The sequence below is a fragment of the Rhyacophila brunnea genome, unplaced genomic scaffold, assembly GCF_057557595.1.
Source record: "Rhyacophila brunnea isolate RB1 unplaced genomic scaffold, BYU_Rbru_1.0 scaffold_20, whole genome shotgun sequence".
NCBI classification, from domain to species: domain Eukaryota; kingdom Metazoa; phylum Arthropoda; class Insecta; order Trichoptera; family Rhyacophilidae; genus Rhyacophila; species Rhyacophila brunnea.
In genome coordinates this window covers 703,880-720,406 of record NW_028232860.1, presented here as the reverse complement: position 1 = coordinate 720,406, position 16,527 = coordinate 703,880, and the positions used below count along the sequence as shown (strand labels likewise).

The 16,527-nt window shown below is 34.5% G+C and overlaps 2 protein-coding genes across 3 annotated transcripts in view; one reads left to right on the top strand and one right to left on the bottom strand.

Moving 5' to 3' along the window:
• IntS1 (integrator complex subunit 1) overlaps positions 1-3,394 on the top strand; it is a 59,551-nt gene extending 56,157 nt beyond the window's left edge. For both annotated transcript variants that reach the window (XM_085948445.1, XM_085948444.1), the window contains exons 31-32: positions 69-256; positions 2,304-3,394. In XM_085948445.1, coding sequence (XP_085804571.1) covers positions 69-256; positions 2,304-2,515 — 400 coding nt within the window. In that variant the 3' untranslated portion in view covers positions 2,516-3,394. The remainder of the gene's footprint in view (positions 1-68; positions 257-2,303) is intronic.
• On the bottom strand, positions 3,116-16,339 carry viaf (viral IAP-associated factor). Its single transcript, XM_085948447.1, has 5 exons — positions 16,280-16,339; positions 13,864-13,996; positions 13,150-13,378; positions 6,845-7,053; positions 3,116-4,539 (listed from the first exon to the last, which is right to left on the bottom strand). The coding sequence occupies exons 1-5, from the start codon at positions 16,283-16,285 to the stop codon at positions 4,424-4,426; spliced, it is 693 nt and encodes a 230-aa protein (XP_085804573.1). The 5' UTR covers positions 16,286-16,339; the 3' UTR covers positions 3,116-4,423.
• Positions 16,340-16,527: the final 188 nt, after the last annotated feature.

Genomic DNA, 16,527 nt, shown 5'->3' with positions numbered 1-16,527 from the left:
TTTCTTATTCAAACAACAAAAGGTTCTACTTGAAATTATTCATGCTGACATGGTATTTTTGTGATCAGTTCTCAGCCAGCGCTGTCTGCCTTAAGCCTGGGCGGAACACAGCCAGCCATCGGTATTCAGCGTCAGCAACCGGGTGATCCGGAGTGGGACAGACAGAGTGACCGATCCTCAATACAGAATTCTTCCAACCCTTCGCCCCTCACCCTCCTCAATAATGTCATCACCTCATCAGTGGACACTAACACAGGTACAATAAAAAATTCATCTATCGTAATAATTTTAATCTTCTACTCTTAGTGTTCATTTTTAATTTTATGCCCACGATAGCACCAGTTGCAGTAGTGAAACACTTAAAAACACCCGGGATTGAGAAAATCAATGGATGTACTATGACCAGCGGCGGCTCCTCTAATACCATCCAAGTGCTACGCACCGCCTGCATCTTTGAAGACATCGCTCAACTTTTCATTGTTATTCATACGTGTATCACTCACTTCGCGAACTATGAACAATACTCCGTTTGTGCGCAAAGCGATTACGATCCAAACAGATTTTCAGTTTGCACAGGATTACAATGAGGTCATTATATACTTCTTAAACCGTGGTCGAATGTCCCGTGATGACGTTTGTGTAGAATTTTTTACACACTTTTAGATCGGCGCACGAAATTAGGACTATAGAAACAAAAACGCCAGTTTCTGTTTTATAACAATGTTGGCGAGTTAATTTTTAACAATTTCACATTTACGATTTAATGAATCGGCAAACTTTTACGAAAATACAAACTACCGCATTTATTTCTAAACCACTCAAATACATTCAATAAACAAAAAAACACATCAGCGGTTATTTATTTGGCTGAAGCATTGTTTGCCCAGAGCGTAAAGTCGTAAACCGTGACATTTATTTTTCTTTATTGATATCAAATCATTTGAACTGTTTACAAACTCTTTTTAAGAAATATAATAAATAAACAAAGACATATTTAATTTACCTTCTGAGAAGTTCAACGTTTCGGTCTTTTTAAACTAAGATACTATCTTAGCTTATTGACACGGCAGCCTTCGGTGATTAAGGTAATCATGGAGAGACGCTTTACGACCTTTACGTGGCTAGGACAAGTGTTCCTGATGCCGCCAAAGAGTGTAACACTGCGTACCCTTATGGCACAGCCTCAAGGGTTCCGTTGCCATGGCCGGCCCTCCCTCACCCTGCAGCGGTGCTACAAAAGCGACCTACGTGCTGCAGGTCTGACATGGCGGGAGGCGCAAGAGTTGGCGTTGAACCGAGGGAAGTGGCGTGAACTTGTGCTTGCCCTAAGCTCCAATGCTGGGTATATAAGGTAAACCATTGCGCACTACCAGAAAACGCTATTCTGAAGACCACTGGCCGCCACTGACTATGACACCAATAATTGGGAGTCCAACCTGCCATCAGACATTTGGCGACATTAGTCTAGAAGCAGTTTAAGAGTGGGTGGGTCTAATGGTGTTATGGTCTTATGAGTTCAGAAGAAAATTCCGAGACTATATTGATCATTGAGCTTGGACTCTGGAGCAGTGGTACCAAACCGCCTGTCCGCAGATAATTTCTGCCGGTCCGCAAATAGTATTGTCACCTACTAAAATGTATAATATAGCAAATTGTCATCAAAAAAATTAATGAATACAAAAAATACTATTATTCTTCTAATACCGCTCTGGTGTTCTGACAAAAAATACTAACATTGCCTCAGTTATTGATGTCACTAAAATCACTTAAATTATTGTGCGGATTTTCGACTCCTTGCATGTTCATAATATGAGAACAATTTTTCAGATATGTAAGTAATAAAAACTAAATATAGAAACCAAATGGTTGTCAATGCAGCGCTTCGTCTCTCCGAAACAACACTGAAACCACGGCTATCCTATTCTGGCAAAGATGCACCAAGAGATTTCGCACTATTATTAACAATTTATTTACAGATTGGTTTCTGATTAACAATAGAATTTTCATGATACTTTTACTACTAACTATTATATTTTATATTTGTTGTATTTATTGAATGGGGGGAATTCACAAATGTAATGTAATTTAGACAGGGGTGTAAAAGATTTCGAGACGAGGATTGGAGCGGGGGACAAAAAATACCGATTGATGACCCCTTATCTTGGAAATAATTGATTGAGTGAATCTAAAATCGTGTTGAAATGCTTGTGATTTTAAGAGATGGGTGTGAATTTTGAATGATCGAAATGGATTAATAGAATGGTGACATTGTTATTGTATACAAGTATTTTTTTTATTTTTAGGCCTGTCGGCTTTAATGGGATGCCTGGATGCGTCAAATCCAGAGCTGGCGATATCAGCATTGGAAAAGCTTCCCGAACTAGTTGTCTGCATGCAGGAGCATGCCTCACAGATTCTGGCCAAGGTCTTTGAGTTGGGGATGAAGTCCAAAATCAACACCGAGAGCTACATAGCCAAATGTATCACAACATTGAATGCTCACAGAGGCTGTTAAATAATAACTATCAGGAAATAATATTGTTTAAAGCCAGGTGTGATGTATAAAGCATTTATTGAATGAGGAGGAATGAACATGATACATAAGAGTTAAGCGCTTGGACGCTGACAATAGTTCATCCTTTCTATGTATGTCTGCAACCCACAAGGTTCTCGTCTCAGCTCCGTATGTTAGCATTGGTTTCGTCTCATGAGAGTTTTGTACAGTCGTCCATATCTCTGTTCTTCAGGATAATCATTTTGATTTAATTTGTTTTAGTAGACTGCATAACCACGTATTAGTGATGTATAATTTTAAGTGAATATTATTAAATGTCTAATGTGCGTGTTGATAAAACGATTTGTGAATAACCATGGACATTTTATGAAACCGAATATGACTTCACAATTATAACCCCTTTACTCCCACCTGATTTAGCCTAGTATATGTGTAAACTGCCAATCGTTTTAAATATTATTATTTATATTTGTTTTGATTTTATCTGTAACGCATGAGAGAAAACATATGAACATGACATGTAAGAGAGAGTGAGACAGTGAGAAGAGATATTATATAAGCGAAAATATTAAATTTTCAAAAATAAACTGACACGCAAATAAAGGAATTGTGTATTTTAATCGGGTCATGAAAGAAAATAATGATAGGATATTCTCATAATAGGTTGACAGATGTTTTCTGTGCGTAATAATAACATATCAAGAATATATAAAATGTATTAAATGATATTACAATTAATTTGTGACATTTGATGGCAAGGTATTATTGACAGAAATATAGTGTCGGATAGGAAACACCATTTTGAAAATGATATATCTCTGAAAATGTAAATTTCGATAATATACTTAATTCAAATATAAGTGATTTTAGGAGTGGAAATTAGTACCTATGCTATCCATGAGATTCAAGGGTACAATAGTTATAAGATGCTGTAACCTACTGTAACCTTTGGCAACATACATCAATAATTATAAAATAAAACCATTGATGAGGAAGGGTAGTGCGTGGGCTTCGTGTAAGGGCGGGCTGATATTTCAGCCCAGTGGGAGTAAAAAGGTTATTTGATGGATTTTTAATTGCTTTAAGTTTTTTTCTATGTATTCCATTTCAGTCATTTTTTCAACGCGTTGCAAAAAGAAAATATTCGATTTGTAGTCGAAAGTGTGCTTGACGGTTTATTGCGATTATCTCAAAATGGCAGACCTCATGGCCTCATTTATTATATTATATATCATCACTGTACAGGCCAATTGTCGTAATTCGGTTTTCACCGAAAAGACATTTTGATGGGAATGGACTTATTACATATTCTTACACGAACTGGCCAAGTATCAAAAAGCTCAAAAAATTATTTCATATCAAAATAATTCAAAATTATTTTTTAAGCCATGTGTAACTTGACAAAAAATATTCCAGCCAAATGCAGTAAACCTCTAAACGTAAGCCACTGGGATGTGTCAATAAAAGAAAATTCTCAATGTATATAAAATAATAAGTAAATCCAATGCCCACAGTTTTTTTCACTTCCTGAACAATTTGATTTTTGAGGGTTACGACAATTGGCTTGGACAGTGACAGTATATTCCAAAGACGGGTTGCCTATGACTGCTTGTCAAATTCAACAGGAATTCAAGAATTGCCGAAAAAGGTCATATTGAAAAATAACAAAATTATTCCTATTGTGATTATGTATGTACATTGTAAATATAACGAATAAAAAAATATAATTAAGTACAAAAAACAGGTTTTTTATTTCAATAAATAAAATTTATAAATAATCAGTAATTAACAAGCGGTATAATTTAGTCAATAATACTTTCTCATGAAAGAAATACAAAATATTGTTAGATTTCTTATTTAGTACACACATACATACACTTATACAAAAATAGAACACCGGCCCTCCGTCTACCAGTCCTTCGAATCCTCCAGATCGGCAAACATTTTGTCTTTGATAACTCTCTTCGGATCCGTCTTAATCTTTGTCTCTATGGCACCGGTTTCGCCCAGAAGGAATTCCAACTCTAAAACAAGAAAATTACATCACGGATTAATGACCAATTCTAACCGACCTCAGCTGAATTTCTCTTCGACTTGCCAAATGTAGTTTAAGTTACAAGACATACAGTTCTTGTAAGTGTTGATCTGTGCCCCATACAAATCTTTAGACTTCAATACGGTATAATGACAAATCTAATACCTCATCATTCAGAACCCCATGAGTGTTTATTCAATCTTCAATGGATGACAAACTTTATCATCAATTCGATCAATTGTACCACAAAAGGAATCATATTTCCGCTTACGAAACGAAAAGTAATACAGTTAAACCTCGTTAACGGCCCACATGCTCAGCGTACGTTAAAATGGAGCTTTTATGCTATTTTCAAAGCATGATCCTGGACATTCCTTAAACGTTGTAGATAATCTATTTACATAATTTTGAAGCCTTATTATCCTTTATATTTATTTTAAACATTTGATGATTGCATAAAGTATTTTTATTACATAAAATAGTGTTCTTTTAAACCTCTCGCTCTAATGTTTTAGAATATAGTCATATTTCAATACGTCCATGTGCAGTGGTGTTAAGATTTTTTATGTTTATTAATTTTTAAAAGCATTTATAAAACTATTAGTAAAATTTATGTCGACATTATTATAGTGAAATATTTACAATAAAAAATTATATTGATAATCTCTGTGATCCCAAATTTGACAAGAATTAGGCATTTTCTTATTCAAAAAATGGGCAAGATTTACACATTTAAAGATAATTTTAAAGATACTGATGATAAGCTATGTTTTTGACCATTCAAATGTGATAAACATTCTACGAATAATGTTTTCTTTATAATAATTATTGACCTAAGAATAAGGTAGTATTTTTTTTAAATACGCCATTTCTATTGGCATTTCCCAGTGGCTAAGCTACGACATACGGCCGTAGCCATAAATTGACCAACGATAAATGAAGTAGGGAGTAATATCATGTTAACGCGTGTGTTAACGATCATAAACGATACTAATGAAAATCAAAAAAAATTTTTTTTTTCAAAATTTTAATATTTTCCCCCATACATTTTATAATTCGTAATTCGATTTTTTTTCTATTTTCGGTCCCGCGGAATTCGTATTAACGAGGTTTTACTGTGCATACATAATTTTAAAAATTACTTATTCCTATAGGTACCTAAATGTGTTTTCGTCCTTTTTCCTTTTGCGCACATCCTCTAGGAATGTCCTAAGATGTGTATGGAAAGGGAAGAGTCACTCAAATTAGTCCAACCATTGAGTTGTCCAACTTGGTTAGCAGCACTAAAGCCAATTTTGTTGCTTTCAAAAAACTCATGATATTTAATTAACTATTTTTTTATTCAACGAATAATTCACACGATTTAAGAATGTAACATTCTAATTATTGAACATACAATGCCCTAAATATGAACGTCACAGAGTACAGCTGCGAATTGTGGATATCTATGAGAATGTCGACGAATTGAAAGGTGCCCTGGCGGTGGGTTAGACGGAAGAGCTTGACAAAATTGTAAAGTTCTTTAACAGGATAGAAGTGAGTCCTAATCCGCGGATCCCCTTCTAGAAGACATGACAGCGAGTCGTAGTCAAAGCCTCGGTAAAATCACAAAAAAAAATTATTGAACATACATAATTCATCTTATTATCTTAAATCTGATTTTTTCTATTGGTTATAATATATTTTCTCAGAAGTGTTTTCTAAATTATGTATATGATACTATACTATACTTGCATGAATACTTGACGTTTAAATCTCTTCACTTAGATTGTTTGACAGTTTTGTATGTATAAGCTATGTTATTTGTATTCTCTTTTTATTATTACGCTTATCTGTAGTCTTCTATATCGTTGCTATAGGATTGGTTTGTCGAATATCCGTTTTTGTCGAAATCGACCTTTGAATGCAGAATGATTTTTTGTAACCAAATGAACCAGAACCATCCTTTTCTTTAAATTGCTTTGTAATGAAAACAGCACTTATATGCTGTAAAAAACAACAATTTAAATACCTTCATGTATTTAAATATAGGATAATCAAGGTTTTTCGTCTCCTGAATCTTTAACAGTCTATTCGACAAACCAATCCTACAGCGACGATATGGCGATCGTGGCAGTGTAACATTCGATTATAAGTTAAATAAAAATATTTTTGTAACATTAAAAAAATGTTAAAAAACAAAGGAAATGAGTATAATACAGTAAGCAGTGAGGAATCTATGATATAATATTAAGTTAAAAATAAATTAATTGAATATAATAAAAATAAATCAACTTCATATTATTACAACATACCGTCACATGTGACGTTGGTTCCTCTAAATTCCACTGGGCCGACGATTTGTGTTTTCATGTCTCCTTCAAAGTAGACAAACATACTGGGCAGGTTTTTCTCAGGGTAGTTAGGTATGCAGGTTTGTGCTATCGACTTCAAGAATTTGGTGTAGGGGAACTTCATTGACAGTTGATTCAGATGCTGGTTGAGAACAGCGCAGATTGGTATCCTTAAAAGACAGAAAGAAACCTTTCATGAAGATGGAGCTTTTATATATAAATGTGAATCTGAAAGGGTATGTTTTAAATCAGCTGCAAGCCAATTCATGTTGCATGTTTATATGCAGTAAAATTCACTGGGCACCTTGAGTCGTTTGCCAGGGCTGCACTGAGATAAAAACAGCAGCTTAAAAGATTTTTTTATACAGTAGACACATTTATTTATTTATAAACAGCGCATGCGCCTTAAAAAAACAATTTATAAAGTTTCAGATACAAATGACAATGACAGATATCATAAAAATAAAAACAGTAAGTATTACAAAGAATACAGAACAAACCAAAATAAAATACAGGTTATCATTTGAGAAAAAAGAAACAGGACGATAAAAAATATAAATATGAAAGACAAGTTGGGTACACAAAATTCTTTTGCTGCAATACTAGCTGACAGCTGATGTATTGAACATGTCAATAGAAGAACACTATTCGAAAGAGAATGAATCTATATCTATGAAAAATTAATTGAGAAGTTGGTTGTATAAATAATTACAAGATAAAAAGAACTTTTTATATACAACGTTTTTAAATTTTCTGTTGAATTATGCTCAATATGCTCAAACTTGTACTTGATATGAAGTAAATAAAAAACAAACAAACAAACAAATATAGAATACTGAAATGTCATTTTGACATTTCATTTTGATTTCCATAGTAACGCACGTATATATTAATAATTTAGTTGCTAGGACCATCCTCTTAGCAACCAATAATAGTCTTTTACTTTTTACGGATTTTTCTGAAATAACTTTCCATACAAAACAGAATTAACTGAAAATGAGTTCAATTCTGCTTAAAGATGGCTAAAAGTATTAAAATATAATGCATTGGCATCGTGTTCTGATATAATCTGAAAGTTGCAAATGTCTTGCTATTCGGGAAGTTAGTTAAAAATCGATTGCAAGATTTGTACTGGACAAACAACCACCGGAGAAACAAGAATACAAACTAATAAAAACCTTGTAAAATCAACATAAAAAGGGTCACAATTTTACATAATATTATGTCTAATCTAGTGGGGACACGAAACTAGATTATGATCAATCGCTGGATCAGAGTTGACTGAATTTACAATTTTAAACATTACCAAAAAGTCAGCTGTTTGTAGCCATGATTTTAGGGTAGACGGGTTAGGTATCTCTAACAAATTACTGTATATAATAGATTCAGCTGGGAAAAAAAATCAGTTAATAAAAACAGCCTTAAATTCCTATCAAATATCGCATTACAAAAAGATTCCCTTTATTATAGCAGTTGAACCTTTTAGGTGCAACAATGTTAGTGTGAAAAACCTTTGAAAATGATTTCTTTTCGTTTATTTTTAAAATTGGATGACAAATCTATTCAATGACCAATGCAAATTATGAAATACATCAGTTAAAATTTATATTAGAATGTAACAGGAAATACTGGGTAAGATAAGAATAATGGCATTTAATAATAATGATATGTCCATCAAATCATCAAGTTCCGGCAAAAGTCACTATCAGCAGAAATGCCAGTTTTAAGTTAAATACGTCAATAGATTCGCAGAAAAAAAACTTCACTTGGTTAAAATCACTAAACAAAACAAAATACTTCACATGACTAATCAGAGTAAACATGCCAAAATTTTGATGTTTCATTTGTTTAAATTTCATTTATATAGAAAAGATAATATGGATACCAGTAGCAAAGGGTGGAGTATGGGTATGCTATTAAGATCCGCCATAAATAGTGCATATTAAATTTTGTTAGTCATACGTATTTGTTTTTATTGAACTAAGACTACACTTTTCAGATGGTGTTGGTTAATTTTTAAAAATCAATTAAACCCTGCCTAAACCAAACCATAACAGTTTTGGTAGATTAGAATATTTTTTGATAGAATTAGAATTTGATAGATTAAAAAATATTCTTCTATTTATAAAATATCAAAAAATTATGTATGATATAATGGCATACTTTATACAAATATTTTTGACTATTATCTATTATAGCTTGGTCTTCCGTAGGGTTCAATTGAATTAAAAAAACTAACACCATCTGTGAATAATTGTAGTCTTATTTCAATGAAAACAAATACGTATGACTGACAAAGTTTAATGTGCACTATTTATGGCGGATCTTAATAGCCTACCTCCACCTTTTGCCACTAACTTATACATATATATATAATATTATTAATACTATCGACTGAGGGTACTGATAGAATTTGAATTTAAATCCATTAAAATACATATTCTTTTTAACACTACAACAGACATAGAGGTCCAATGACGGTAGTGTAGTTTAACAGTAGTGTATTTAGTAATAGAAGTGAAGCAATCACAAACACCCAGGCTTTGAGAAAATCACATAAATATATTGTGTCCTCACTGGGAATTGAACCCGGAGCTCCCAAATGAAAGGCCACTGCACTGCACCACGAGAGCTGCTTCATATACCTTCCATCTTTCAAACACTTTTATCTCACAATCATGTTTCTGATGACTTTTGCCAGAAAAATGAATGACCTTAAGGAACACAAAATTAGTGGTAACTGGCTTACCCTATTGGCTGTGGAAAAACAAGGTACAGATCTCGAGTGTGGTAAAATGTGGGATACACTTAAACATGTGTTAAAGAATATGTTATTTTCAATAGTTACATCTGTCTAATAGAATCTCCGATTTGCTTATATGGTGCATTGCAGGATGTCGATCACATCCTCTGGGAGTGTCCCCATATGTCGATTGAAGAGCTTCTCCAGTCGGAAGCCAACAGCGGTGGAGTGAGGTTGTACAACTTCGCTTGCGTATTTGGGACGCTATTCGCCTGGATACTCGCGAACGGTTATAAATACGGGATACAACAAAAATAATATTGTTTGTAAATGAATTTGACAATAAACTCAACATGTGTGGTCCCATGTGATTTTGACAATCAGTGCCAGTGCTTGAGAAAAAGTGAAAAATATTTATTGTTGCACGGATAGTGCACTTTGTGCGGGGAGTGCGTCAAACGCTGTGAAGCGAGGGGTTGTCCACACTGTTTTTTGTTCACACTGTTGCGCGAATTCCAAGACCGCGTGAACGGCAAAAGCAATAAAATGGAAAACACCACGATGGAAGTGAATGAAACCAAAAAAACGAAGAAGAAAAGAAACGATGATGAAGAGGAAGTGGTTGGAGAAAAAGAAGAAGAATGGCAGACGGTGACCTCTGGAAAAAAACCCAGAAGAGACTCTGGGGTCACTCCAAAGGGAAACCAAAACATCGTCATGATAGCGACGGGAAGTAAAATTCCATTAAAATTGAAAATAGCGCAGATGCTGCATAAGGCAGGAGTAAAAGTACAGAAAATTTACAATAAAAATTTAAAGACGTACATCCAAGTAGAAGACGAAAAAGAAGCAGATAAAGTGAAACAAGCTGGAGAACTCAAAGATCTCGGTTTTGTGACCAAAGAGAATGACTCCTGCTCTTATGGAGTAATAAGAAAAGTCGATATTGATATGGACCTCCAAGAACTGCAAATGGAAATCAAAAGTGATGCAAAAGTAATCAATCTTAAGAGGTTGACAAGAAAAGGTGATACAGGAGAGCTGACAAAGACCTCGTCAGTCAGTATTAAATTTGGGGAGAAAATATTGCCGAGAACAATTTACATATATGGAGTCTCTTTTGCTGTAGAACCGTATGTATTCAGGGTTATGCAATGCTACAAATGCTGGCGATATGGGCATATCGCGAACAATTGCGGACGTACAGTAGAAACGTGCCCTAAGTGTGGTGAAAACCACAAAACCTGCGAAAAAAATGAGGAAATTACGTGCATCAATTGCAAAGGTAACCACGCGGCAAACAGCCAAAAATGCCCAAAGTGGCAAGAGGAAAAGAATTGCAAAGAAGCAATGAAAAAAATGAACATACCTTTCAAGGAAGCAAAAAAAAATATGTTAAATAATAGCTATGCTGACATATTAAAACAAAAAAAAATCGTAGGAAGAGATGAAAGCGAAACAATTCAAAAAACTAAGGAAAACAAAAAGAAAGAAGAAGCGGTGGTAGAAGCTTCAGGCTCAACAATAATATCTACAGGTAGTAGCGTAAAGCCTACAAAAAATAAGAAAAATTCAAAGGGGAAGACAGAGGTTAACGCGATGGGAGAAATTATGAAAGTCTTGCTGAAAGGGGGAGACTGGCAGCAGATCATTAAACAACTAATAATTAAAGCAGTGGACTGGGTATGCAAACAATTCAAAGAAGGACACTTAAAGGAAATTCTAGGGGAGGTTCTGGAGCAAAATGGATAATAAAAAACAAATTAGGATTTTACAATGGAATGCCAGAAGTATGAAGCAAAAAAAGGATTATATAGAACTCTACTTAATAAGACAAAAAATTTCAATAGCATTAATCTCAGAGACTTGGCTGAGGTCTGAATTAGACTATCTGAAATTCAATGATTACACGATGTATCGAAAATACAGAAGGGATGGATACGGAGGAGAGCGATTCTGGTGCATAAAACACTGGCGTCTAAAGAAGAAAGAAAGAAAGACGGAAGAGCTAGACAAAATAATTATAAAGCCATTTAACAGAATAGGAGTGAGGACCTGATCGAAGGATCCCCTTCTAGAAGAGAAGAGGCGATATGACAGCGAGTCGCAGTCAAAGCCTCGGTAAAATCACAAAAAAAAAAAAAAAAAAAAAAAAAAAGAGCTTCTCAAGTCGGTCCGACCCTCAGTTGGACTGGTCGGCCATTGCGACTTGGTATCTACGAGGAAAAATTTCTCAGCTTTCAAAAAGTATGCGGTATTTTACAGCGAGCGAGTAGATCTTTTCTTATTGAGGATTGATTGTAATATATTATATCAAAATAGGATTCACGCACACTCTAGTGCACGCCATCGAAGGTCTTGGGAAGTTACTCCCGGGACACTCAGCACGACATTGAAGGACGCCTAAAGTTCGATACGTCATGGTTTACGCCTGCATAACGGGTGTAGAGACGTGACGCGTGGCGGTGGGAAAAGCAAATTATGTCAGTCTCATAATATGCCTTAACGTTTGTCATGTAAACATTCAATATTTTCAGAGTCGGCTCGCTTTGTCTCCTTTGGTTTTACAACCTAATATAATAATGCGGACCCTACTTCAAAACTGCTACCGCGCCCCGTAAGGTAAGCCAGTTCCCATTAATTTATGTTCCCTCTCATTTTATAAAAGTGGAGTCTTGGATAATATGGTACTACTTTTGGACTCGCCTTTTGACTTGGCGTCGAATGCCATGATAACTGATTGATAATATTATTATTGATGACAATCTCTCAAATTGTGCAATAATTTGGTTTTTATATCAACTTTTTGAGCCTTATTGTTGTTGACATGTTTATACATTAGAATCTTGTATTGACATTGTAAAAAAATGTCAAAAATGTGTTGGCAGTTCAGTATTCTGAAGGTTTGATTGACACAATATATTCTGTACTGCACAAGCTTTCAATATAACTGCAAGTATAAAAACTATTGATGAAAATACTACATTAAATACCCACTGTTGATACACTCAGCATCATATTAAAATGTCATTATTGGACAATGGAGCTATTGTCCGACAACAAGAAATCGGTGTTAACAGGAAGTCGCTGTAATTGCATGTAGAAGACTTCTACTTCTACCTGTCATGGCGACAACGCATGCTAGAGGTGTGTTTAAACAATGTGTCGGGTCTCCTTTTAGATGCTACTCTTTTTCTTCTTCGCATTAAACCAAAAGTTAACTAATAATAATTCTAACATCACTCCTAATCGTTTTAGATATATTTTTATTATAAAAAGCTTCAAATTATATTAGATACATTAGATACATTTGGGGGCGTTCCTCATTTGAAAACAGAAATGTGATTAGCGGCAATGGAGGGGATTGTTAGTTCACAGTTTTAGCACATGGACAAGAAGTTCTTGTTCGACAGTAAGTAAAGTGTTGGAATCTTAATAAAGTTAACAGAATTGGAGAGAGGGTTTAAACGACAGGTGGCAGTCTAAGCCTCAGTAGGATTACAAAAAAAAATTGATTCTTTACCCCTGTTTATAAAGATGTATAACGACCCAAATCTCTTTTCCTGCATTGTTGACTTCTTGCACGTAGTCCTGTCCCGATATCTCTTGGACGCTACCGAAGCGTGGTTTTCCGGCCAGCATTCGCATCTCAGCGATGCGCTTCCTCCGGTACTCTAACAGGACTTCTTCGTCTTCTGAATCCTCGAATTCGTCTAACTCATCCAGATCAAGGTTTGACAGTTTCTTGTCCCCTAAAATGTACAACACGAATAATTAATATTCCACCCAAAAGCTGCATGGATTGATATGAACTTTCTCTTTTACATCTTTGATATTTTAGCATAATTATTAATGCAGGGCACCAAATACCAATAGCTAGGGATAGAGATAGGCTGTTAAGATGCGACATAAATATTTCGAGTATCATGTGAAATTTGTGGTCAAAATAATCAACCTATAGAGACGATATTTGGTTCCAACAAGATGGTGCAACATGTCCATACAGCTCGTGACGTGTTATTGAGAGAAAAGTTCAGCATATTATATATCTCTTGTTTGATAACCATTTATATTGTTTTATTTTAATTAAATGATAAAATATCGTGGAATTATTTCAACCACTGACGATAGTCCATATTTTATGTTACAAGCATTTAACAGAGTAACCTTTGCCCTGTGGTCCTGAATGTTTAAAACAATTAACAAACGTTAATTGAATATAATTTTCTATACATACTGGTTTCTTGCTTGGATTGAATCGTGTCTTCAAGCATTGAAACGATGGACTCTTCGGTGATGGCCTTTTCTTTCTGTGGAAGGATCCCCTTCGAACGGAGGATGTCATTCCATTCGGTGTCATCATTGGGGTTCTGAAATAATATGAGTCGCTTATAAAATAATTGTCGCGTTATTGCATTGCGTAATTTAGAAAGCGCTTCAGTAGGAGTTATAAAAACATTAGTTAACTTAACTAACTTCGTCGCAATTAGATCGGACATGCATAGTTTAGCGGTCAGACACATGGGCGTGGGTTTGAATCCTCACAGGTGTTTAAGAATTATGTATGTTCAATAAAGAATGTTACATTCTTAAATCTTGTGAATTATTCATTGAATAAAAAATAGTTTACTACTACAATAGATTGAGTAATGAGAACTCTTTGTCTTGTTCCAGAACTTTTTTTTGTATGATCTGATGATATGAACCCAAAAAACATCATTTCGAGATATCGTAATTTGAAAGTTTGGAGATGAAGGAAATATCAGATTTTAATGTTTTTAAGGTTTTATCTACATTACATAATTTTTTCATGTCTTCTTAATAAGTTATTTAGGTTACTTTTACTTTTTGATGCTAATTAATACATCTGGAAAGTTTTGAAGGAGGCAAGATGGCTGAAATGTGGTTTGGTGACTTTTGCTTGTTAATAACCTGGACCAAAGCGATCTTATTATGACAAGCTAAAGTAACTATTCCTGTTTAGTTATTGTTGCCTGTGTCAGACGAGTATTAGAAATTTTCAAATGACAAATCAGTAAGTCACCATACATAGTTTAGTGACTTTTGCTTCTATGTTTATAACGAAGGATTTATTTTTTATAGTGTTAATAATGTCTATCCGCTTATAATGACTTATGCTTGTTACAATTTTATCGAAAGTCATTTAGAGAAAATCAAATAATTCGGATTTAAGCAACATTTTACTTACTAATGTACCGTGGTGACTTTTGCAACGTAAAGAACATAATTTAACGTTTCGGGTGACATACTCAACTCAAAACTGCCTTTTTGAGGGTTGGTGACTTTTGCCTGAACGGTAACGATATATAGTATAGTTACCTTCGAAGGGGCATCAAAACCAGCCAGTAAGGCTCTCATAAAATGTAAATAAGATTATAAATATGTTGTGACCCCTTTGTTCGGGACTTGACATCCAGGTGTCGAAGGTGAGACCGTCTGTCTGCCGGAACTCCCGTAATGATTGCTGATTTCCGTAATGCCGTATAATTAAATATCTAATTAAAACTACCGATTGTAAATGATGTTAAAATAACTCTGATTAAACATCTGATAAAATTGTGTGATTGTGAGTTGATTATCGCCGCGGTAGTTGACATGCGGCACTCCCTCCAACTTTGGAGGTAGCGCCAAATCAATAATTAACAAAGCTCTAGCTCTCGTTATAGCTTTTTCACAAAATTGATCCCCTTTTTTTCGACCATGTCCGATCCTAATAGGATCATATGGTCCTCCACAGAGTAGAGAGAGGCTTGTATTAACAGCTGATTTTGTTTTTTACGAGAAATGGATGTCAGCCACTTGCTCAACTTATTAGGTCCATACCCTGACTCACACACAAATTGAAAAACAATATGTGTACTTGCCAGACCCAGGATTCGAACCCACGGCGTGATAATCCAACGCTTAAGCCGCGCGGCCACCGTGGGTGTCTTAAATGGAGCTTAAACATATGAAATTAAAGCAAGAAAAAGGACTCAAGGTCTATTGATTAGATTAGATCTACAAGTATGGCCTCCACTAGGGGGGGAAGGGGTTGACAGGGCTCTAGCTTAGGGGTCCAAGGTTAGGGGGTTTCGGCATTGCAAAAAAAAGCGACTCAATGTACTAATATATTTTTTAATGAATTTGACCTGTCATTTTAATTATGAAATTTGATATAGGCAGGTATTATAAGTTAATCTTGTCTAATCAATAGGTACTCATTCTTTTTAAACTAGTTGTTTATACTTACCTTGAAAAATACGTACTCGATAACTATTTACCGTTGTATGCTAGTAACTATTTTTAAAATACCTTACCCTAAAAATAAAGAAGTTGGTTTACCTAAGTACGTATTTTCTCATTTAATCATAAAAATGTTATAACACTGCAAGTATGGATAAGTTAATGTTAAGGTTTATAACGTTGTTTTGATATCTTAAACTAAAAATAAAATTTAAATGACAATTTCGGAGTTTTATTAGTAATTTTGATAACAGATTCGCAAGCCTACTACTAACAGCGCAATGAGTCATAAAATCAAAATAGGAACGCAAACTGATACTTTATGAGAGAAATTATCTGAAAATATAAAATTCACGGCTTAATTTCTATTCATTTTGTAGTTGGGTTCCCAAAAATAATTATTTTACCTGCATCGTGGTTTTCCAAATAAATTTTCACGCTTCGCGGGATTTATAAGGAGGTAACCTAATTTTGGTCACGATGGATTTGACACTTGAGAACAGTGCTGCCACTTGTCAGATAACATTTTCAAAATTAGTAAATCGACAAAAATGTCTGAAAATCGAATCAAAGATTTTACTAGATGACAATAAATAGTAGGTAGCCGTTAAAGCCTGCATATTCTTATAATCTCACTAATATCTTTAGAAATACC